At 42.4% G+C, this 24,242-nt stretch overlaps 1 protein-coding gene across 5 annotated transcripts in view; it reads left to right on the top strand.

Annotated features, from left to right (window-relative positions):
- Positions 1 to 24,242, top strand: part of GALNT11 (polypeptide N-acetylgalactosaminyltransferase 11) — a 42,665-nt gene that overhangs the window by 18,182 nt on the left and 241 nt on the right. For 4 of the 5 annotated variants that reach the window (XM_021387087.1, XM_021387088.1, XM_021387089.1 and 1 more), the window contains exons 3-12: positions 1,756 to 1,879; positions 3,252 to 3,418; positions 5,771 to 5,896; positions 8,190 to 8,439; positions 10,914 to 11,031; positions 12,608 to 12,760; positions 14,572 to 14,790; positions 17,358 to 17,462; positions 22,471 to 22,608; positions 23,782 to 24,242. The exon at positions 23,782 to 24,242 is cut by the window's right edge and continues 241 nt beyond it. In XM_021387087.1, coding sequence (XP_021242762.1) covers positions 1,756 to 1,879; positions 3,252 to 3,418; positions 5,771 to 5,896; positions 8,190 to 8,439; positions 10,914 to 11,031; positions 12,608 to 12,760; positions 14,572 to 14,790; positions 17,358 to 17,462; positions 22,471 to 22,608; positions 23,782 to 23,913 — 1,532 coding nt within the window. In that variant the 3' untranslated portion in view covers positions 23,914 to 24,242. Of the gene's footprint in view, positions 1 to 1,755; positions 1,880 to 3,251; positions 3,419 to 5,770; positions 5,897 to 8,189; positions 8,440 to 10,913; positions 11,032 to 12,607; positions 12,761 to 14,571; positions 14,791 to 17,357; positions 17,463 to 18,934; positions 21,779 to 22,470; positions 22,609 to 23,781 lie in introns of those variants that run through there. The other variant, XM_021387091.1, reaches the window with a different exon arrangement.

Genomic DNA, 24,242 nt, shown 5'->3' on the forward strand with positions numbered 1-24,242 from the left:
TGGACTGTAGAACAAAACACTTGGTGTGCATTTCTTAAGCTCGTGCTTTGTATAAAGGAGATGTTCTAAGTTGACCCAGTGGCATTGTGTTGTAAGCAAGAACGATTGAGCTGGCTACCTAAGCTAACAAGCTGGAAACCTTTCTCTGAAACTGTGTGTAATTCAAAGGAAGGCCGGGCTGCTCTTTTAGACCACTGGTGCTGCAAGAGAGGCACTGCCACTGTGACCAGACCTCAATTCCTGCTCTCTGTACAAATGTCAGGGCATCTACACTTCACAGAATTGTTTGCGTTGGAAGGGATCCCTTAAGGTCATCTAGTCTGAGCCCCCCACCGATGAACAGGGAGACCTACAGCTTGATCAGGTTGCTCAGAGCCCGGTCCAGCCTGACTTTCAATGTCTCCAGGGATGGGGCACCCACCACCTCTCTGGGCAGCCTTTTCCAATGCTTCGCTACCCTTATAAGGAAAAGGTTGTTTTTATATCCAACCTAAGTCTTCCCTCTTTTAGTGATGTTTGACAGTGTCACTGCATTACCATTGCTGTACTCAAGACTAAAAGCACCAGAGTGGGAATTGTAAGAGATGGGAATCTGGATATTTGGATGCAGATTTTCCTCTAGAAGGTGACCTTGCTGTACCTATAGGTAGACTTTGTTGCTGAAACACAACTGGTAGTGCTCTGAAGGCCAGCCAGGGCTTGTCCTTAAGCTTAAAACTTTCTTTACGTTTTCTTATGCTTCTTATTCTGTTTTCTAATCCATTGCATTTTCCCTGCATTTGAGCTCAGTTGGCTTTTGCGTGGCTGTCAAAAACTCAATAACATGAGGAATGAGAAGAGGCTGAGAGGTTTGACTGTATTCTGCTTTAGAGAAATGGCAAAGAAGTGAGATGTTATTCCCGTCGAAAACAACTTACTGGGAGGCTGTAGGGAAGATAGAGCAAGACTGTGGTGTGCTCTTACCACTTCCTTCCAGTTTTATTTTTTTTGTAGAAGAATTCTTTTGAAGCACCATAATATTTTGTTTTTCTTCACCCTGGTGAGCATTTGGCTCAGTGAGAGAGGAACCCTGGCTCTGAATCAAGGCAGGCATGATGGCATTCAGGATTTCACCTTGGCCTCTGGCAGTGTACTTATTTATACTAACAATTGCTGCCTCTGCCATGCTCAGCAACAGCTGATGCTTCTGCTAAAATAATCAGCAGAGGAACAGCTAGCTTTATTGTTATTTTATTTGTTGTCAGGGTCTCAAGTGAGAAATAAGAAGTTGATGATAGCTATTTCTGTTAGCAGGCACAAGAGAACTGCATAGAATTGGAGCTGCTACTGTGAGGGCTTTTCTTGTACTGTTAACTATTGTTTTTCTCTCTCAAAAATCCCACTTCTAGACCTGGACAGGTGCTGATTCACTGTGTCAGCTAAGCCTTTCCTGTCTTTGATGTTGTTTGGTGGTGCTGGGAATAAGAGACCTTTTAAGAGAAGAGAATGTGTCTGTTAAGGCAATAAATACAATGGAGTCATCGGTTTGGAGGAAGATTTCATGTTTTTATAGCTACACAGTCTACTCAGAAGCACTCATCTGAGGGGTAACAAAATCAGTTGAACAAAAAAACACTCTGCAAAACCAGAGGGTGAAGAGATCTCTGAAGAACATGGTTGGTTTTAGGGGAAGTTAAAGCATGCTTTTCAATCCTTGATAATTTCCAGTGGATACTTTTAATCCTTTAAACTGATCTTGGCACGTTCCTTCTTCAGGAATGATTTTTAATGAAGAAGATCAGGAGGTACGAGACTTGGGCTATCAGAAACATGCTTTCAATATGCTCATCAGTAACCGGCTGGGATACCACAGGGAGATACCTGATACAAGAGATGTGAAGTATGTACACTTATTCAAACATTTAGCATATTTATTTATTTATTGTGAGCTGTTTTCCTAGCTGTGCTCTCTGTTACTTCAAGTATGCTGCAATACTTTTTTCAAGCTTTATTTTTGATGTTATGAGTACTGTAATTGTCAGAAGAGATGCTGTAATTCTATGTGGTACCATTGAAAACTGGATGCTGAATGTTCCAGTGCCCAAGTTGATGAGTGTTCTAGGGAGAAGATGCTGTCACCTTATGTAGTGCTTGACACTTTTTGCAAGCCCACATAGGAGAAGTTAGACGAATAACTGAGAAGAGCTTTCTATTTCTGAATTTGTTTGGTATCTGGATTGCACTGCTGGATACTGTGTTTTATTATAAAGCAGAGTTTTTCTTTAATCCATACGATGTATATGGAAAAAAATCATCACAGTAACAACACGATAAGAAAAAACCCAATGAATGGAAAAAATAAATAAGGCTGCTTCTATTTTTCTAGTGGTTGCTCTAGTGTGGGTCAAGGTAATGAATCGTACTTCTTGAAAACTCTCCCAAGAGCTGAATTCATTCCAAGTCAGTGAAGACTTCTTTTGTATACCACTGTTTCCATTTATGGTTTTTCTTATTTTTATTGGATTCCCTCACGCCTGGCATTTTCGAATGGCATTAATCTATGATATTGTAGCCTATTAAAGGTTATGGATAAGACTTGAAAATAAGTGGAATAAACTTCTGCTTTGAGTGAGATTCAGTGAGGAGCATAACTAAATCTAGTTATCTGCATGTTAGTCAGTTGTCTCTACCATTATTACATTTAGCAGAGATCCAGTCAGTGTAGTTAATGGAGCATACACAGCTCTTCAGCTAACAAACTGCACTTCTGTGCCTTAGGGTGAGCTGAATGCTGTCTAGACTTCACTGACAGCATTGACCAGATTTGAGTGTCAATCTGCAGGCTGAATCCCGATGTCTGGTTGTCTAAACAAGTATTTAGCACTACTGGAGATACTCTGGAATATCCAACCTGCTCTCTGGTGGTTGGGCAATAGATGTTCATCACATTTGCCATTCCTGTATGCATCTGAGCCACCTTAGAGTACTAGGCAGTGTTTTGATAGCTAAATTAAGCCTTTATTATTTACTCTTGTTATGTCTTAAGGATCTGTTATCCTTCTGCCCACTACAGTCCATCATATTCTGTTTTCTAGCAAGTAGCAGTGTTAATTGTAAGTTTGTATTTATACAGAGAGTAAGTTATTATGCTGAACCCTACTGTAGATGTTCGGCTACTTATATCCAAGTTACTTACGATGTTTAAATAGTGACATAGCCCTTTGGAGATCGTGCAGATAAGAAAGTGATAAGTACTATATTTCTGTTTGCAGATGTAGAGAGAAGTCCTACCCTTCGGATCTGCCATTTGCCAGTGTTATCATCTGTTTCTACAATGAAGCACTTTCTGCCCTGCTCCGCACAGTGCACAGTGTCCTGGATCGCACTCCTGCACACCTTCTTCATGAAATTATTTTGGTGGATGACAACAGTGAACTGGGTGAGAGCCTTTTGGAAATATTTTGGTCAGAGCTTATACTTCTCAGCTTTCCTGTATCTTCCTGTGCTGTACTGACTGATCAGACTGAAAAATGTACGATCTGTATGCAAAACCAGTTTTTACCACGATATCTGAAAAGTGCCCACTGGTACAGATGCAAGATGTTCCCTTAGGCCCAAAGTGCCATCCACTTTGACACTGGTGCCATTTTCTTGATGAGCTTTGTATCATATGGATTTAAACATTCAAAAACTGTTTTTGAAGCTAATAATGGTGTCCAGGACACTTCAGTGCTCAGAGCAGATTACACTCTCAGAAATCTTCGTGGGCCAGTTCTTCCTGTGAACGCTTCTGAAAGTCGTTCAATGCGTATGGTCTCCACTGAGATCTCACAAAGAAGTTGATGTGGCACTATGGAAGCTGTTTGTCATTTTTTTATACTTGCTTGGCATTTCAGGGTGATGGAGTGCTGGGATGAGAGCTCAGCCTTTGCTGGAAGGGCTCTGCATGGCTCTTGCACAGCCTCTTGTGGCCACCCTAGGGGTAGCTGCTGCTGGCTCTTGATGTAGCAGCCATCTCCACCAAGTCCAAGCCATGCCCCAGAGGGGAAGACCTTGGAGAATTGCATTACTCTTGAAAGACTGGTGATCCAGCATTTTTTTCTTACACAAAGCAAAGACATTCGTGTAATCCAAATGCTTTGGTGTCTCAAAAGCTATATACCAGTTGAGGAACGATTTGTCCAGCAGCGCTTGCAAGGAGAATTGTGCAAGTTCCCTGCTTGCCTCTATACAAGTCCAAAACTTCATGTATCTTTAAAAAGGAACCTAAAAATCATTTTAGAACATATAATAAGCTTTCTTTATCTCATATTTTGCTTTTGTTAGGTGAAGGTCTTGCTTTGTGAGACTGAGATGCATCTCTTGTAGAATTAAATTCTCTTGTTGTGCAGCTATTTTACATCTGTGAGGTCAGGTCAAATGGTAGGATACGGGAGAAAAGAGATCAAACACTGATCCTTGCTAATAAGTATGCATAATACTTAAAAACTTTGGTCCTTTTGTTCCTGGGAAGCAGTGAGCGCTCTTTGCTACAAGTCTCTTATGCAAATTGTTATTTTCAAGTTTCATAACCTTCGTATTCGGATCTAAGCTTACTTCAGAACCCACTCTTGAATTTGGTAATGCATTTGGTTAATGCTTGTGTTTAGGTAGTAATGCCATCACTCTTCTGGCAAGTTATTAATTCAAAGACCAAATCAGGTTCAAAGCATAGAAGTTGCTATTCTTGCCTTACTGGCTGTAAATGAATATGTTTTGAAGCTAAAAATGGGAGTAGCTGCTATTTTTACGGAGAGCTACTGGTCTTATTTATGAAACAACCAGTACAACACCAGTGCATGCAGCATGAGGAATAAGCAAGTCCCAGAACTATGATAAGTGGAACATGGTAGATGGAGTCCTGTGACTGGTGACTCACGATGGAGCGTTCTGGGCCCTTTAGAAGGGACAGGCAAGGCAAGGGCTGGTGCTTATATCCTTCAGTGAACTTTTCTCTGTTTCAAAAGCATGTGCTTGTCAGTAGTGCTCTTGATCATAGAATTGTTTGAGTTGGAAGGGACCCCTAAATGACATTTAGAGGTCCCTGCAATGAACAGGGACACCTACAGCTCAACCCTGGTGCTCGAAGCCTGGTGCAGCCTGACACTGAATGTCTCCAGGGATGAGGCATCCACCACCTCTCAGAGCAACCTATTCCAATGCTTTACTACCCTTATTGTAAAGAACTTTTTCCTTATATCCAGTCTAAATCTCACCTCTTTTAATTTGAAACCGTTTCCCCTTCTGTCACAGAGTGAAATGGTTGTTTTGAATGATTACTTTGAATTTCAGAAAAGCAACTACCTGTGAGGCGTAGTTGTAATTCTCTTTATCTGCTGTTGAATCAGCTGAGAAGGTACAGATGATAGAAGATGTTACTGTGCTTTTCACGTGTCAGTATTTGTTTTAGTATACAGAACGTAATTTAAACTACTTGCATGAGTGAAAGGGCTTTCATTACTCTTGCTGCAAATGACAATCACCATTAAGAATTTAGAAAGAGAAATGTTATTTCTTCATCCAGTGTTCTTAACTTTATTTTTTAGCAGTCGTAATTCCTTTTAGCGTTGAATCTGTTTGTTCCCATTAACTTGAGTGATACTGTAGTAAAGGCTTTGCAAAATGGTAGCAATCCAGTCTTTATTCAAGGAACTAGGGCTTAACATTTAGCCCTGATTTGAGCATCTTGGGGCTCAAAACAAAACTCTCCCAAAGCATCTGACCAGTTGTTGATCTTGTGTTCTTCTTCTAGCTGACTTGAAGAAAGACTTGGTTGAATATGTTAAAACTCAGCTTCCAAAAACAACGAAACTAGTAAGAAATGAGAAGCGGGAAGGCTTGATTCGAGGCAGGATGATTGGAGCCTCTCATGCTACAGGTATACTTTCATGTTTCTCTTTCTTTGCATAGTTTGACCCTGTGTTAGCTGGGTGACTTCTTTCTGTGGTGCAGCTTTCTCAGATGTCGAATGTTTGACATGCGATTGCTTTAGCCCGCTGCAGGGGTGTCTGTGTGTTATGCCAGTTTCTAAACTGCACAAGGTAAACTGGGGGAGGAAAGATTTGGTTAATGCTACATCAGGTGAAAAGTGTTACAGAAATTGTTTCAGTATGTCAATCACTTTGAAACAAATTAGTTGCTTTACACTCTGGCTGCAATGTTAAACTATGTTGCAACAGCTATATAAAGTCTACTGGTTGATACCTGAATGATGGTGATTGGAGACCTTGACTAATATTACCTTAACTAATATTAAATGTTTACATCATGATATTGACAGTATTCTACATAGTCTTCTGTATTTCCTCATAGTTTTGCTGAATTACTGCTCACCTGAGGTTTTTGTTACTCTCTTAATGACTTAATGAGGAGGAAGCAAGAAGGACTTGTTTCTTGCTTCTATGAAAATGTTAAGAGTAGAGGTAATAACTCCACTGTTTTTATGCTTTGTAATTAGCTTCAGGAAATTTCTGCTGTGTAAGAGGGGAATATATTTTTTTTCAAATCACCCAAACAATGACTTGGCAAACTTGGAACCGGATTTTAGTGTCTTTTCCCTCTTGTCTATGTATTAATTCATGTATTTCCTTCCTTCCTTCCTGTATAAACTCATTTTCAATAAAAGTGAGAAATAAAAATGAGTCAATTATTTAGAATGGGTCAGTGAAATAGTAAAATAAAAACAATACTTGACTAAACTTAGTGAGGCGGTGAAGAATTTACCTTATTCTTGCTTGAAGGGTTGGTGTTTGAGGAATGCCTCCCTCTGCCCTGGATATTGTGTTCTCAGAGTATCTTCCACATGTTTCCTATGGGAATTGTTGCCCCAAAATGTCAATCTGCTTTCTTACTACAGTGAACTCAAAAATGGCTTCTAATTCACCATCTAACTGTAAATGATTCTCACATAAGCTTTTCTGTTGTTGTAATGAGTGTTAATTGAGAAACTCTATCTGGTCCTTTATTACACTGTGCCATTTACCTCAATATACTTCCAGGTTAAAACCTTTTTTGTCTGAGAAAGTACAGGCTATTTACTCAATTTTGAGTGGTGGATAAAATCTTTTAATTGGTGTTTACTCATTAGCATTGTAATGGCATAATCCAGGGAGAACATTGTGCTTACACTTTGTAGGCTGTGCTTGGACCAACTCTTGTTCGTGCAGTTGTAAGTCATTTTACTGATCTTCCGAATTTTTGGAGTCTGTTTTTCCCCTCAGTCAAAAATTGTCTGTTAATAGAAACACACAAACGTGACTTGTCTGTGTTTTTTATAAAGCTCTTTTCCATTTCTTCCACATCATATTTGCATAACAGTGTTCTAACGTTATGCAGTTCAGATGATTTCTTAGACCAGCTGAACCTTGAAGGCCTTTCAGGGCCCAAATTGGTCCTATTTGGCCTACAGGATTACCTGCCATGGTCAGAGAGGACAAAATGTTGGTTGGTCTGACACTGGTGGGTCTGGCTGTGCCACTTCAGGCATTTGCTCTCCTTTTCAGATGGTATGGATCCACAATAACTAAAGCTAATGAAATGTAGAGATTCTCTGCATTACTTAATATTCAGGAATTGAAGTGCTGTGATCTGTGTCGTGAATGAATGCAGATTAATTTGTCAGAATGGCTCAGTTTAAAACTCACAGATCTTAGCTGCAGCGGTAAGTGCTGAAGTCTGATATGAAGGAAGCCTAAGGGGATTACAGTCAATGGACAAAAGCCGCTTTGTCATGAGGATAGTTCATCCAATCCAGTAACAGTCATCTTCATCTGTCTCTGTAGTCTTGCTCAGCCATGGGAGGTGAGCCACTTTAGGCCTGGTCTATTTCCAGACTCTGAGTTCTGATGTTTCTTTTAAAGTACAGCAGTTCTGCTTGGTCTGGGTACGATATCTGATGACATGTTTTATACCCTGTCAAAGAGATGTACGTAACTGCCCATGTAAGCAATTCATAGTAAGTGTGAGTAGCCAGGATCTACCTTCTGCCTTTGTGACTGAGCTAATCCCAGTGCTGTCTGCCTTGTCAGCCCTTCTGAGTGCAGATGGCATTTCCCTTCTGTTACACAGAGATGTAAGGATACTGCTGATACTCTGCAGGTACCATTGTGCACGTGTTTGTGTATGTCACCTTACCTCAAGTCTTTATATTCTGCGTGTTTTGTCCTCTGTAGGAAAAGTGCTGGTATTCCTGGACAGTCACTGTGAGGTGAACGAGATGTGGCTGCAGCCTCTGCTGACTCCAATCAAAGAAGACCGCAGGACTGTGGTGTGCCCTGTGATTGACATAATCAGCGCTGACACACTTACCTACAGCTCTTCCCCAGTTGTGCGTGGAGGGTTTAATTGGGGCCTGCACTTTAAGTGGGATCTTGTTCCTTTGTCAGAACTCGAAGGACCCGAGGGAGCCACTGCTCCAATCAAGTAAGGCTTCTCCCACGAGTGTGCAGCAGTCAGCTCTGTGTAACATATGGGTGATCAGCTCTTATGCATTATGGAATGTATCTGGGCGTGCAGCTTTAAAAGCAGATGCCTGACTTATCCTTGATTGTGTTGCCCAGAAGCAGTTTTTTATTTTCTATAACCTGCTTCAGCTTAATTTCTAGTATTTAATCATGTATTAGTTGATCAAGAAAGTACACTTTTAAGAGAAAGGCAGCAGCATATTAGACAGCAGCTTTTGCTAAAGACACAAGTCTTAAAGAGATTATGCTATTAATGGTGAAATTATCTGACAGATTTAAAACTGTGCACCAGTGTTTGTTTCCAGTCTGATGTTTTTGGCTTAATGATCGTGATTTTGATAGCAGTCTTGTCTCTTGTAATTGCCTGACTATCCCACTGGAGCCCATAGGCTCTAGACTTTCTGTGGTGAAATGCCAAAGAATTGCTAGATTGGGAAAATGTATTTTTGTGGTAATGTGAAGGTGATTTCATAACTGATGGGAGAAGATGCAATGTCTGGTAATCTTCTATGTCAGCGTTTTTTCTATTTAGACTTTTCTGTTTTTTCTCAAACAAGCATTTATTTTGTCATTAAGCTTTGTAAATGAGTGCACATGGATATGAAGACCATCTTCAAAACATTTCTAGTCTCTTTGCACAATGTGGCAAATCCCCCTCACATTGCCTCTTGGAAGCCTGTCCTTATTTTTGTGATCTGAATTGCATGAATGTCATTCTGAAACAAAAGTCTTTGTAAGATTTAACATGGGGATATGGAAGCATCTTCCTTAGCCTTTTAACCATTGGTGGCTGTCTGTCCTGCACAGAATGGCAAGATCTGGTTCCTACTGGATCTGTAACTCTTATAAACTGATTTTAGTAGACACCTTTCTTTAATAGCAGATACACATGGCTCAGATGCAAGAACAAAAGCTTTCCCAATAAAAATCCCTTCATGAAAAAGCTAGTGCTGGTAGAGCAACGAGAAGAACCTGATTGTGCTCTCTTTAGTTGCAGATACGGAATTCAGTTTGGTAAATGGGAGGAGTTGTACTTTTCTGAAGATAAAACTGATTCCATGCAAGCAGTGTGGTATTTTTGTTAGATTTACAAAGTGATTCAGAAGTTGGGCGCTGTCTTTTCTTTTTCATTCTCTTTACTTGGTCTGTAAGTGAAGAGCATTTCAGACTGGCTATGAGGTTCTCTGCTGTGGTCTGACAGCTCTGTAGTTAGTCCTTCTGTGTCTCTCCATCACGAGGCTTTGTCTGAGAAGCCAGGAAACTTTGTGTTACTGAGCAGCTTGACTGGCTTGTATGGGAAGCATTGCTGTGGCAGTTTCTGAAGGAAAAGGATGGATTGGGGGAATATGAGTAGGGAACCAACATAGAAAGTCTTAAAATCTTTATTCTGTTTGGAACCTTTCTCAGAGTTTACCTGGGGCATACCTGGAGATTTGTTCTCACTGTGATCGACATTGTTGTTGCCTGCCTTCAGCTCACTTTTAGGGAAAACTCCTATGGAAAAGGCAGGGATCTTTATACTTACCGGTACTCTCATCATCTAAAGAGATCATTTTCTGAGCATGAAAAGGACTTCTCATACTTTAAGGTCTCTCTCTGCTTTGTAAGAGAAGCTAGACTGCTATTTAACCTTTGAGGATGGCTTTCCTTCAAATGGGAAATCTTACTTTTTATGATCTAGAGAGCTTTGTAATGAAATATTTTGATGTCAGGACTGGAAAAAGTGAGGTTTTTATGAAACAGACTACCATTCTAGTAATGCACAGGCAAGGCAGAAAACTGAGAAACTCCGGTGAGAACATCTGTGCAAGTATAGAAACTCAAATACTCATTGAGTTTGCCAGCTGACCATGGCATTGATGATGAAACAGTGCTGCTCCTGGTACTCAAATTGTCTGTGATAGAGTACCGTGCCTTTTAGCAGCCTTCTTGGCTTGTATAACTTAAATTCTGACCTTCTTTTGCATAACTAGGATGTTGTTTCTTGATCTGATATAATGTGCCCTCCGGATTCTGCTCTTTTTCTGCTGTTCATTCAAGCCCAGTCAGTATAAATCCCTCCTGTAAGAGGGAGATGAACGCGAAAAAGATCTCTTTATCAGCGGCTAATTAAAGGTGGCTCCTAATTTTCTAAATTGAAAACTAGACGGACTTCAAACCTTCAAAGGCTTTTGCTATTTTTGAGTGGAGAGACAGGCAGCTTGTTTCTCTTTTCCTGTCCTATCCTTCTTCCTTGAGCTTACTATATGCAGAAATATGGCTTACAAGTAAATCAGTAGTGAAAGATCACACAGAGAGACTACAGGACTGAAATCCTGCACAAGTTAGAAATCATCAGATAAAAATTGTTTTGTGTAGGTTTAAATGCAAGCTTTTTAACCTATTCAGCTTTCTTGTTTAAAATACTGAGCTGCTTTCGCTGTTCCATTTTAGGTCACCTACTATGGCTGGAGGCCTGTTTGCCATGGATCGTGAGTACTTTAATGAACTTGGACAGTATGACAGTGGCATGGACATCTGGGGAGGAGAAAATCTGGAAATATCTTTTCGGGTACTCTCTCTTTTGTGTGTATGAACCTCGGTGTCTGACTGCTTCTCTTCCCTCTGTACTGTGTCTTTAGCACTGGAACAGCTGTTTGCACACACAAACCAGTGCTTTTATTCCTAGGAGGGATGCCTTTAGCACACTAACTAAACTTTACAGTAACTTTCAGATTCAGTTTTAATGGGAAAATTAAGAATAGTTTTGAGGTCATACTTGAATTTTTTATGCTTTAGGTAATTTTTTCTTTGCTTGGCTGAACTTTTCATAATACTAGAAAGAAATAAGTGGAAATAATACTAGAAATGCACAAGAGAGAGTAATCATGTACATCTCTGAAAATAGTTTATAACAATGCTCAATGAATTCTGCAAGTAGATTTAAAAGAATATATGTGGCTAACCACAGCAGAGTCAATATGTAAACTTAAATTTCCTTAGCTCGTAGTGCTTTTCAAACTCCGTTTCGAAGGCATGGGAATGTAAAATTTCTTTTATAAGTGAGTTAGGAGTAAAGTAGAGGCATCAGCTTGGTTAGAAAAAATATTAAGAATATCATTAACAAGAGTCTTGAAAGTGATGCTTCATTGGGCTTTCTGTATTTTCTCCTTTTCACTGTCACTTCCCTGAAAGAAAAGAGCTTTTTGTGCTCAATGCCATGTTTTTATTCTTTGCTTCTGTGATGTGGATTCATCAGCAGATGTGATGAGGATCTGCTCAGAAATGAGATGCTACCACGGGAAATACGAAAAGGGGATCAAAAAGGGAAGTTAAATAAAAATACCAACTCCAAACCAAAACAAACAAAAAAAACCCACTAACCACATACCCCCAAAACTTAGAGAAATCTGAAAAATTGAGTTATTAGGGAAATTGAGATTGGAATTAAAAAAAAAGAACAAGCAGTTCATAAATTTGACTTACTTTATAGAGTTGTGCGTGGAATATCTTCTGTACTGAAAACACAGAATATAGTAGGGTATGGAGTAAGAGAAAATCAATTGCTAACAAGTAATATATGCAGTTCTGATTATAAAGGGTTTTGAAACATTGTAAATGTAGAGAGCTTTAGAAGATCTGGAAGTTCTGTCTCCCTTGGGAGGGACTGAGAAGGGAATAATAAAAATTGGTCTTATCCAGGCAGAGTTTTAGAAGTGACTTGATTATGAACCGTCCCCGTGATGATATCAAGTGATATCATGTGATACTCCACATCATTTGGTGTGGAGGCATGGAGATGTAATTCTCAAATAAAATCAGTTTTCTTAATCTACAAGCTAAATCCTAGCCCAAATATTTCACAGTTTTATGTTCTAATGACTTATTAGAAAATTTTGGTAGCATACTGCTTGTTTTGTGAAAGCCATGGTGTTGTAAGTGGAAGCAGTGATGATATGACCAAAATGTTTCTTTCTCTAACCTGAAGATCTAATAGTTTAACTTGTCAGAAAGCCTGGCATGTAGAACTACACTGATGCTTCATTTGGTCATTGCACGTAAACCTACTGAAGTATGTCTTGGAGGTGAGGAAGTAGCGAGCCTTGTCAGTGCATGCAGTGAGCTGTGCTCTGCTTTTCTATGGACAGATTTGGATGTGTGGGGGTCGACTTCTGATCATTCCCTGCTCCAGAGTGGGACACATTTTCCGTAAAAGACGTCCCTATGGCTCACCAGGGGGACAGGACACCATGGCTCATAATTCATTGAGGCTGGCACATGTGTGGATGGATGAATATAAGGTAAGAGGGGTTTCTAGGATGTGAAATAGACACACAAGCCAGCTAATAACTAAAGGCTGTGTCACAATGAGGTCTCTTGGCATTTCTAATGGGGTCTGTCTGCTGTATTCTGATTTCCTAATGTTTATTTTGGTGTGAATTCCTAAACTGCAAGCTTGTGGTTTTGCTTTTGAGTGTTGAAATTTCATCCCTGTTGCTGCTATTGCTTGCAGTGGATTCAATGTTATGCCTTTTTAATGAAGTAAAAGATGATGCATAGGTTTCTTGTAAGCACAGCATTGTTTTGTGTCCAAATCACTAGCATGTGGGAGCTGGATGCCTTCAGGTAGTTTCCATGTTGGTGAGATGGCCGTTTTACTGGTTATTTGTTTGCTTTTTGTTATGATTAGCAGTTTGATTCTTAGTCTGTCTAGCCCTGTAAGGCTAATCAGGATTGGCTTCTGGATTTAAGGGCAAGAGTGTTTCTTCCTTGTCTTCAGGCCTTGCACTGATGTTTTCAAAAGTAGATCAGGTCTGTTGTGTGAAGCTCTCATCTCTGTTGTACTTGAGGGCATTTTGCCTTGTGAGAGCATAGGACTGGTTTTATTGCCATAATTTCTGTAGAAGACATATTTTCTTAACTTTATATTCCTTAAAGTTTTATGTTTCAAAGCCCATCCTTTATCCAGATACTCTGTCACTTTGAGCAATCTATTAGGGGTCATTAATTTTTATCTCCATTCTCCATCTTGATGTGTGTTGGTAGGCTTGATCTATCACTTCCCTTTTATTGGTGTCTGGGTACAGTAGTTTGTGATTAATGATGGTTTTCTCTGCAGCTTGGAATTGGTTCTTTGTTATTTCTGTCTAATACTGCTTTGTCCAAAGAGAACTTACACTGCTGATTGTAGCAGTCTCTTATCACACAGTTACGTATTAACCTTTTCCAGCTGTTCATAATCTAATTCCATAATAGTTGCCAGAGACTGTCATTATGACAGATTTATGGATGGAATGCAAGCATGGAGATATTTCTGTCTGAAGCGATTGCAGGATGAATAGAACAAAGACAAGGCTGAGAGGACTGTGCTGCAGATATGAGCAAATCCCAACATATAATAAATAAAACTACATAATAGAAGGCACACAACAAAATGTAAATTCTGGTTTTGATGGTTGTTAAAAAGATCTGAGTTCATGTATACAATGGAAATTAAAAAAAAAAATCCAGAAGAGGTAAGATATTAAAACTTTAACCAGTAAAGAGGTGATTAGAGTAGCAGAGCTATTTTTTATAAGCAGAACAATTTCTGATGACAAGGTCTGGCCTGTCTTCAAACTTCCTTAGGTATGTCCAGCATTCCCTTGTTTTTAATGTTTCCTTTTCTTCCACTTTTAAAAGAGCAGTGATGCATCAGTTCCATCCATGTGCTCAAAGGTCTTGATAAGGACAGATGTGCAGTCTCTTTTGAGATGTGTCTGTCATCTCTGTATCAGGGATGGCCCTAAGTAATTCAAAACGTGTTAGCCAAGTCCAGGTGTCTGGTAGAGATTAATCCAACAATATCACAGCTCAGTGCCCTGGAAACTGATTTTTAAATAATATCTGGTAAACTAGTTGATGTGCAAATATCATGCCTCTTCTGTGAGCTCTGTAGATGTAGCTGGAATTAAAGACTCTATGAGGGAACTTTTCTTCTCATTTTGGTAATAATATTGATGAGTAGTCTTCTGAAATGAAACTTCAAGAGCTCTGCAAGCAGGAGGAAGTTAAAAATCACTAATGTGTAATTATTCTCCTCTTCCCTCAACCTTTTTCCCCCTAACTACAGGAGCAGTATTTTGCTTTGAGACCTGAGCTAAGGACAAGGAACTATGGAAATATAACTGATCGTGTAGAACTGAGAAAAAGATTGAACTGCAAGTCATTCAAGTGGTATTTAGATAATATCTATCCTGAGATGCAAGTATCCGGGCCCAATGCCAAAGCTCCGCAGCCAGTCTTTATTAATAGAGCACAAAAACGACCAAAAATAATCCAGCGTGGAAGGGTAAGATAAACTTTCTTAAAAACATGGAGGTCTGTCTTTAGACAGATTTTTTTTTCTGAAAGATTTTCTCAAATCTGTTCTTGTAGAACATAGTTCTCGTTCTGCTACAGACTGCCTTGGAAATAACCTTTTGCTGAACTATTTTGTCTGCACGTAGGTTATGGTTAGCATGTTCTTGCCTGTCTCAGTAATTGGAAGCATCGGGTAGAGATGTAGTGCGGCCTGCAGTAAGTAGATATTGACAGTTGTTGGTGCTGCAAGTGGATTCTGGAGGACCAGAGCTCATGGGCAGCCTACTGACATCATTACCTTTTGGTTGGAAGCAGCTGCCTACGAAGCCACAACTTGTGCAGTATTTTTATAATTGAATCCCAGTCAAGTTGTAATGTTACTTATGAGGGCACGCAGGCGTGTTTTCCCCAGCTGCGACTGATACAATGAGCTGATGATGTTATTCTATTTCCCCCCCTAATCAGACTTCATTTCCCTTTATGGAATTAATGGCTTTCTACTTTGATTCAAACAGAAGTTTAAGGATTTAGGGGACATTACTGAAGCCCATGGGGGAAGAAGTCGTCTTAACAAGGATTTTTTCGTAGATTAAACTGAAGAAAAAGCTTTGTGCATCTTTTAAGTTTGGAGGAGACGAGACACAAATCAATGCAGTTCCTCAGCTTGACTCTTTAGGGTTCTAGGGTTATGCCCAGCATTGTGTGAGAGTGAGCTCTGGCTCTGATGTCTGTATAAACTAGTTCCATGTGCCTACAGGGAACGGATCTATCAGCCAGTGTCTCCACTGTGTGCCACACTCCTCAGGATTCAGGGTGAATCACACAAAGCTCTGATTTATTCTGAAAAGCTAGTAGGGCCAGATAAATGCTGGTTTGACAGCTGGGAAGAACTGTAATGATCAGATTGTGATGGTTCTTAACAGTGTTATCAAATGCTGATCATCATGGCCAACAAAAATAAGGGGGGAAAAATCATATAAAACTCCTAGAGCTGTATGATTTGAAAGCCTCCTCTTGAGCGAGGAATGGTGAATATTAAACCACTCCTAGAAGTCTCTGGAGTGTGAGAAAATGTTGCTTAGAAGCTTTTGTGTAATTTGTTTCAGATGTGCACAGGGAACAGAAGAGCCATGGTGCACTTGGAGAGGCTGTTGTTGTGTCTTGGGACAGCTATTTCCAGAAACTGTATTTAGAGGAGAACATTACTTGGTCTTTGTGCTCTCTAATTTTTGATACAGCATGATGGAGCAGTTTGTTCTTTTTATTACTGGAAGTGTCTTGATTTATAAAGATCTTTGGAATCAATTCAAATGCCGAGGCATCTATGTCTTCATAATAAAACACAACTAGCCAATTAGCCAGCCTGGCCTCCAGTTTAGGACAGCAAACTTTTCTTTTACTCTGCATCCAGCTCCAAATTGGATATAATTACTTCTAGCATGCATGCCAGGTCTGTTGCCCTGCCATCTCCCACACATGCAGTGGCTGTGAAATGCACTCTTCTGTGCACAGTAGGGAGTGTGGGGCTTTTTGCTGCAGGGAAGGAAATGGCAGAGCTGTTGCCATAGCTGGGGCACTTCTGCTGCTTTTGCGCCCTTAGCTGTTCTGAAGTGTAAGCAGTGGTTGCTGCCTGAGCAGCATGGTCCCCACCTTGCAGGGGAAGGAAAATGACTGGGCAGAAAGGAAGCATTCTGCTGGCCGCCAGTCAGTTCACGGCATGTGTGTAATTGAAAGCCAGGACAGAGATGTGTTGTCTCACTGAGAAACTACACAGTTACAGGCATCAATGTGTTAATGATTCTGGGCTGTTGTAACAGGACAAACTAAACCTCAGGCAGAAAGCTTCAGGTGGCTTTTAGGGTGAGCAGACCAGCAGAACAGTGGCTGTTGTGCTGGGAAGCTCTGGGTTTGATTTGGTAGGGACTTTGAGTTTTGCAGAACAGGACAGGCCCTGTTATATTCATCACAGACAGAATCAGGTAGGCAGTGTGTTTGAATTGGAATGGGCATTTAAGGAGTGTTTAAACTTTTTCCTTGTTACCTTCTCCGTTGTAAAATAACAACCAACTATGACTTTTCAGTTGCATAAATGCTCTTGAGGATCAATTTGCAAATGATTTCAGAGACTTCTATGTTTAAGAACTTCCTTTTCTCAAAAGCTTCATCTTGTTTTGTGAGAAGATGCTGTGGGAGGGGACCTCTTTGAAGCTAAACTGCAGTAGAATGCAGTATAGATGTGTTCAGTTGATGGGACTGTAGGCTTCTATGGAGAGCAAGGAAGGGAAAGAAACTTGTGCTGAGCCAAGTTGTGTGTATTGCACTTGTACCTCTCTGAGGGAAGAACTGATGTAATTAGAAAGCAAAATGGAACTAGAGAATGCTGGCTTTTTCTGCAAGTTAATCTGAAAAACAAAATGGTATTTTAAAAGGGAGGGAGGACTTTCTATTGCTTTTCTTTGTGAGCACACTGAGTGCTTCCAAAGCACTACCATATGTTGCCTTTGCTATGTGATGTTTGTTGTTTACCCTGTCCATCAAACTGTGTTCCTTTTGCAGTTGTATCACCTTCAAACCAACAAATGCCTGGTTGCTCAGGGCCACCCAAGTCAGAAAGGAGGCCTGGTAGTGATTCGGGAGTGCGACTACAATGATCAAAACCAGGTATGATATCATGAATAGTAAAACACATTAGCAATGTGGTTCCCTGCTGGCCTGGTATAACATCTCACCAGCAAGCAGACTGATTCCAGAGTATTGTTCAAAATTCAAGGCTGGCAGAGGAGACTGTGGAGTGTAATGCTCTGCCTACTGAGTGCTGGATGTTACAGTCTCCTGTCTTTGTGGGCTGAATCTCTGTATGTGGCTGGAGACTGTCCTCGTGTGGCTCCTGAGGGGTTCATAATCTGCTGACTGACACTTCAGAATCTGTAGAAGCTCTTCCAGTCAGTTCCCCATACTGAGATTCACGGCAGCCTTTTCCTGGCTCACTGTTCCTTATGCACTCTACTACCCTAGTGCTCTGCTGCTGTAGCTTGGGATGAATGAATGATTTGCTACTGTTATAAATAGAAGGAACTCTAGGTAATTTAGGAAGTTCTTTGGCTGCAGGTGATTTGCTGATCTGGGGCTTAACTGGGAATGGATGTGAACGTCTAATGATAGGTTTTTAATATCATTACATGAAGCCTCTGCTATTCCACTTATCTCTGACAAGAGAAATTCAGGTCTCAAGGTGTGGGGAAACTCTGCGGGGTAGAGAGATCCTCACCTAATGCCTTAAAGACTTTATCCAGCTAAGAGCTATAATGAGAGCATTACAATTCAGATGAGATTTAGTTTTTGGACCTGAGTGCCATATGCTTATATGAAGAGAAAAGTAGTCAAAGACACAAAGTAAATGGAATCCTAGAATCACCAAGGTTGGACAAGGCCTCCAAGATCATCTAGTCCAACTGTCTACCTACCTCCAATATTTCCCCACTGAGCCATGTCCCTTAGTACAATAGATGATGAGGATGGTATCCACACTAAGAACAGATGGGTTTCCATTCTGCTTTCTTTTTTGCTGTGGTATTTCTAATAGTGTACTGCCGAATGGAGAAGAAAGCCTATTGTTCTTCCTCCTTATCAAAGCCTTCTTCTGATTTTTCTCCTAGAGACAGAAGACTTCAGTTAGCCTTTTGATTTTTGAGAGAGATGAACAATCTGAGCATTAATTTGTCTGTTTTTTATTAATCTTGTTTACTAGTGGTAAATTAAGCAACTAGTTCTCACAAAAAAAAACTGGCTGTGCTATCGTTTTTCACAATGATTTTGTTCTCCAACCAAGTATGTTAACCAACTATGATTTTCTACTATTATACTTGTTTTGCTCTTCTAACAATTCCCAAGAGTACGTGTCAGCTTTCTTTCATGTAACAACTTATGCTTATAAAACATGGCAAGAAACTTGCTGAGTACTGGAGGGTTTTGGCCTCTTCTACTGGTATTACCAAAAAATGACAGGAACTATATTTTGTTCTAGAACAATTTGTTCCATCTGTTCCATCTATACCTTTCGCCTTGATAAGCAAGCCTATGTTGGGTTTGGTGAAAAGTGGTCTCGAATAAGTTAACTCTGTTTCTCTTTCCAGGCTACTTTTGCCATGTAAATACACAGCAGTCTCAGTAAGTTGAAGGAACAAAGTGAACTCTACTCAAGAAAACACGTAGAGATCTGGGGAGCAGCACTATCCTTCTTGAGACTTGCTGAGCGCAGTACTTTTGACTGGAAAATGGTCTTCTGTGTAATTTGTAGTTAGAAATAGCCCAAGTAGAAGAAATGGAAGGTTCTGGTAGAACAGAGATCGGGGACAAGAAGTCTGAAGTGACAGAAGCTGAGGAGCAGAAATACTGTGTGAATTTTGCAAGCAGAAGGCTAACATGGAATGAACATTTTGTAGCTGAAGAGTGGTTGTGTGGAGGAGATGCCAGGACAGCTGAAGTGAACTCTTCTGCTCAAAGTCAGCAGTATGTGACCTCTTTCCATAAACAAAAATGGGAATGCACGAGGTAGTGCACAGCAGGAAATTGGGTGGTGAAGGAGGCCAGGAAGCATTTAAGGGCTTTGGAAGACTAGACATCTCCATCTCTGTCTCTTATAATGAAATGCAGATGTAAAAAAGCAACAAGAAAAACCAACAAACAAAAGCAAGCAAAAAAAAAATCCAACCCTAAGTGTTGTGGATTCTACCCAAAAACATTGTGTCCAAGGTTAATCAGATGGTGATAGATAACAAGGATGCTGAAGTTCTTTTTTCCTTTGGGACATCTATCACAGAAGTAGAAGTAGTTACTGACAAACTTAAGGGGAGCTTCTAAGACAACTAATGAAGATTTTGGAATGAAGCATAAAGGCCAACAGAAGGCTAACCAGTGGGAATGCTTGTGATCTAGATTGGGTTTGTCAGATATCTAATGCCTGCTTGTCTTCTTCCTGACCTAAATGCTTCAAGTTCCTTTTCCAAAAAATCTCCTACTCTGAGTTAGGCGTGTTTTTTTCTTCAGCTGGTATCACCACTTCTCTGTGCATTTGCTTCATTTCAGTAGTTTAAGCTTTCCTTAACTTAGCAACACGTTAAGCTTTAAAGTTGAGTGTTGCTGTTGTGGCAGGGGTCAGCTGGTGGGCGTCTGCTCAGCTGAGTGGGGCTTGGGAAGTCAGAAGAGCTCTGTTAACCTCTTGCAGCACTCCATAAATGTAAGCATGTGTCCTTCTGACCCTGGAACGCTTTGCAGAAGGATGCATTTTCTAAAGTGCTCCAGTTGTGTAAGATTCTCCTCCCGAAATCTCTGCATCATGGGTGTAAGTTTGTTTTTCTGATGCGTTTCTCTGGAGCGAGCATGAAGAAGTGCAAGCTGCCTCTACCTGCTGCGTTTTCATCAGCCCATGGAAGAACACCATCCCACAGTCCCTCTTCAGAACATCAGCCACACACTGAAATGTGAAAGGGGACCATGCACCAGCATTAGGAATACCTTCAGGGGGACCTTAGGTCTCCTGGGTGGCAATAGGTTGAAGTAATGATTACAGACCCTGTGTGTTGCTATTTCTGTTGACTTTCACAAGTTATCTGGTGCTGTGATGTCGTCGTTAGCCACAAGAAACATCAGCTGAAGGGTCTGCACGTAGCTGTGATGATGCGGTCAATAGGCACAGCTCATTGTGCTGAGGTGGCTTCTTGGTGCTCTTCGGCTCCATTTTTGCCTTCTAAAAACTCTTTGATGGAATAATGCACTGGTGCCAATGTAAGCAATGGGTTGTCGCTGCTCAGAGTGCTGGCTTGCATTTATTGGAGTGAAGTTTTTCAATGCATTCCTTTGCTCCTAATGCAATTTACAGATGAAATGAATGTACAACCATAAAGCTTTTCCCAGCTGCCTACCTTGTGTCTTTTGCTGCATATCTTTGCAAGCCGAAAGCTGAAGTGTAGGCTGATGCTTCCATACAGTTCTGAAGTATTTGTTTCCCAGGAGCAGTTCCTCCTCTTCAGCTTACTGTAGCTTCCTTGGTTTGCTTGATTTTTCCCAGCTTGGGTGCTGGGTTTTGCTTTAGTGCAGCTGTCTTTACTGCCGCTAGACCCAAAGCCTTCCATAGCGAACTCCTTTTGTGCTGAGAAGTGGCAGTGTGGGGCCGTGCTCCTTGCTGTGGGCACCATTCCACCCCTGTCCTCACCCAGCTTTCCCTGGAAGCAGTTCAGCTGCCTGTTATTCATTTACATTAACCACAGTGTGGTGTTAATTTCATCTTCTCGTCTTTTAATGGAATAAAATAAGTCAGTAACGCAGCCCTGTATATCTTCATTATTGCAAAATAAAATAAATATGCTGGAGAGGGATCTCTGGATTTCTATGTGGTCACCCTATGGCAACGAGGGCTGAACATCATCCATCCATGCATCAGCAGGGAAATGTTTAATAAACTTCAGTGTGTGTGAAGATTTTCAGTCATATGATGGAAAGCCCCATGGCGTGGCTTTGCTTTCCCTGGCTTCTGCTTTCAGCACTGTCCCTGTGCTCTTCTCCCAGTTCTTACCAGTTTTTGCTGCAGGGGCCTCCCTGTGGGTTCAGAATAGCCCCCCTGGTTGGGTATTTAGCTGCCTGGTCTCCATATCTGCCCTTCCCTGCAGAGCTCTGCTTTTCTCTGCTTTCTCCTTTCCTGACATCTCTCTCAGGCTGCCTTGAGTTGCATTTACCAAATACCCACTGTGCCACAGTAGCGGGGACAAACTGACAGCATGTCCTGCTTGTTGTTAGAGGTGACAAGAGAGAAGGTCCCCAAACAAGTCGTGCAGTGTCAGGAAGCTGAGCACAGTGGGAGCTGCAGATGTGAACCCACGCACTCTTGCTTTATGCAGACAGGCCTAGAGGGGGCTGGGTTCAGTTGCTGCTGCTGATGGGGAGTTATGCAAGTTCTGCAGGTCCAGATTGAGGCATTTTTGTGTTGGTTCAGCTCAAGGAAAGTGGGTGTGGAGGGGGAGGGCTGCTCTCACTCCGAACACACCACAGCTACCAAAAGGAGTTTGGCTGGGGACAAACCAGTGGGTTATGGACCGCATGGTTTCAGCATGGGAGTGGCACTGGGATGTCAGTGGTCACCTGCCCGGGTGAAGGGCTCAGCACCACAGCCTGCTCAGCTCACTGTGATTTTCATCGTGGGGCTTCCTCAGGAGCCCATAGCACAAAGCGAGGTGAACTCTTGTGTGTTCCTGGCCAAGTGCAGCGTTTCCCAGGAAGGCTGGAGGTACCTTGTGGCCTTGTGTCCTGCCTGGCTGATTCCACACAGCTCCTGGCCCATCTGAGGGGATCCACCATCCTCCCCATCCTTGGGGGTCAGCTTAGTGCTGGTGGCTGAGCTCGGGGAGGGGCTGCTCTGGGCTGTGTGCTGCTGTCATCACAACAGGACAGGAGGAACACGTGGGGGCTGCTTTATTTTTACATAGGGTCACACGTGGTCCTGTGAGCCCCTCTGCATAGGGGTGATGCTGTGTGGTGTTGGGAAGGTGGTGGAGCACTGCAGCTGCTTTTCAGGTGCTGCAGGAAAAAAAACAGCCGAGAAGCAGCAGGCATTGCAAGGCACATCTCTGGCACCCCAAAACCCTGCGGTTAATGTCTTTTCTATCTCATTTTTCAGGTGTGGGTTTACAATGAAGATCACGAGCTGATTTTAAATAACCTCCTGTGCTTGGATGTGTCGGAAACTCGCTCGTCCGACCCTCCTCGCCTCATGAAGTGCCACGGCTCCGGCGGCTCACAGCAGTGGACCTTTGGGGTGAGTGCACGTGGCCTGGCACACAGCATAGGGCTTGTGATCAATGCCACTGTAAGTGACAGCGGCACTCGTGGGACACAGGGTTGGGTTGGTTTGTAGCCAAACTTACCAAGCCCACAGCCGGTGCAAAGCTACTCAGCATTGGTGGCTGCACCTCAGCCTGAGCAGGCCTTCCCTGAGCTCCAGGCCGTGCAGGCCTTTTCCTTTGCAACGTGGGGAAGTTTTTGCAGCCCTGTTTAGAATTCCTTTCTGTTGGTCACAGCCACCCACAGGACTGTGTCCTGGAGGGATGTGCCAGACGCAAGAAACCCACCCCACAGCTCTCTGCTGGCTTTGCAGGACCAGGGGACGTGAGCGGTCCCTGTCATTGACTTGTGCTGAGTGCGTGGAGAAGCAGGGGCAGAGCTGAGGTTCAGGAGGAGCAGTTTTGCAGCATCTCTCCTATAATAGCATCTCAGCAGTCCCAGAATCACAGAATCACAGGGGTTGGAAGGGACCGCTGGAGGTCATTGAGTTGCCCACCCTGCTAAAGCAGTTCCCTAAAGCAGGTTGCACAGGAGACACCAGGAGAGGGAAAGGCCAGCAGCACTCTGTTGGTTACAAGACTTGGGACTGTCCTATGAAGACAACAGAGGACAAGTTCAAAATGTGGAGGCTGATGGCGTGGTGGGGGCCACAGGGTGCCTTACCACAGGGGCCAGCAGTCTGAAAGTGTATGCAAGTTCAAGGGAAATTACCACGTACTCAGGGGAGTACAATAAATTAGAGTTTAGGAATACCCTGACTGCAACAAGCTTCAGAAATTCTGCAGCTACGTGCAGCTGGAAGGGGGTGAGCGATCTGGAGAAGCACTGGATGTTCTTGCAGTGTTCTCCTGCCTCCCTGCCTGTGCTGGGGAGCGGCTTTTATCACCCCTCCATCTGATCAAGAGACTGCTATAGGCAGAATCCAAACTGGGTCCCTATGAAGGTATGTGAGCCTTTGTTCCGAGATCTGGATGTGGTTACGGGGTGTGCTGTTGTGGCTGTGGGCCTGGTGTGTCAGGGCCTGGGATTGGCTCTCGCAATTGGCTTGTTCCTCAGGAGGGGGATGCCCCCCACGCGTCAGTTTTGGCTCCAGTGTGCCACTGAAGTAGAAGGTGCAGTAAAGAAATCCCATTTGTGTCTTCCCTAGAAAAACAACCGCCTCTACCAGGTCTCAGTGGGGCAGTGCATGAAGGTGGTGGACCCGCTCAGCCACAAGGGCTACGTGGCCATGGCCATCTGCGACGGGTCCCTTCCTCAGCAGTGGCATTTCGAGAGCTGAGGCAGCGAGCCCAGAGGCGCGAAGCCGGGCCTGGCCTCCCCTGCAGCCAGCGTCAGTCACCGCCCAGCGCTGCGCCCGGAGCCTTTGGCTGCTGCAGCCACCACGAGCGCGGTGAGGAGCTCGGGGAGCCCGGGGGCTGCGCCGGATGCAGCAGGAATGGTTCCCTGGGTTAGCCCGGGTTATCGGACTGGTTTTCAGTAAGAGAAATTATTAGAGCAACGTAATTTAAAGGGTGAGAGATTTTAGCTTTGTGGATCTCTTTAATGACAGAAAGGCGTCCATCTTGGAGTATTTCCTGTGCGGTATCTCGGTAATTCACCTTTTTAGTA

The sequence above is a fragment of the Numida meleagris genome, chromosome 2 (assembly GCF_002078875.1).
Source record: "Numida meleagris isolate 19003 breed g44 Domestic line chromosome 2, NumMel1.0, whole genome shotgun sequence".
NCBI classification, from domain to species: domain Eukaryota; kingdom Metazoa; phylum Chordata; class Aves; order Galliformes; family Numididae; genus Numida; species Numida meleagris.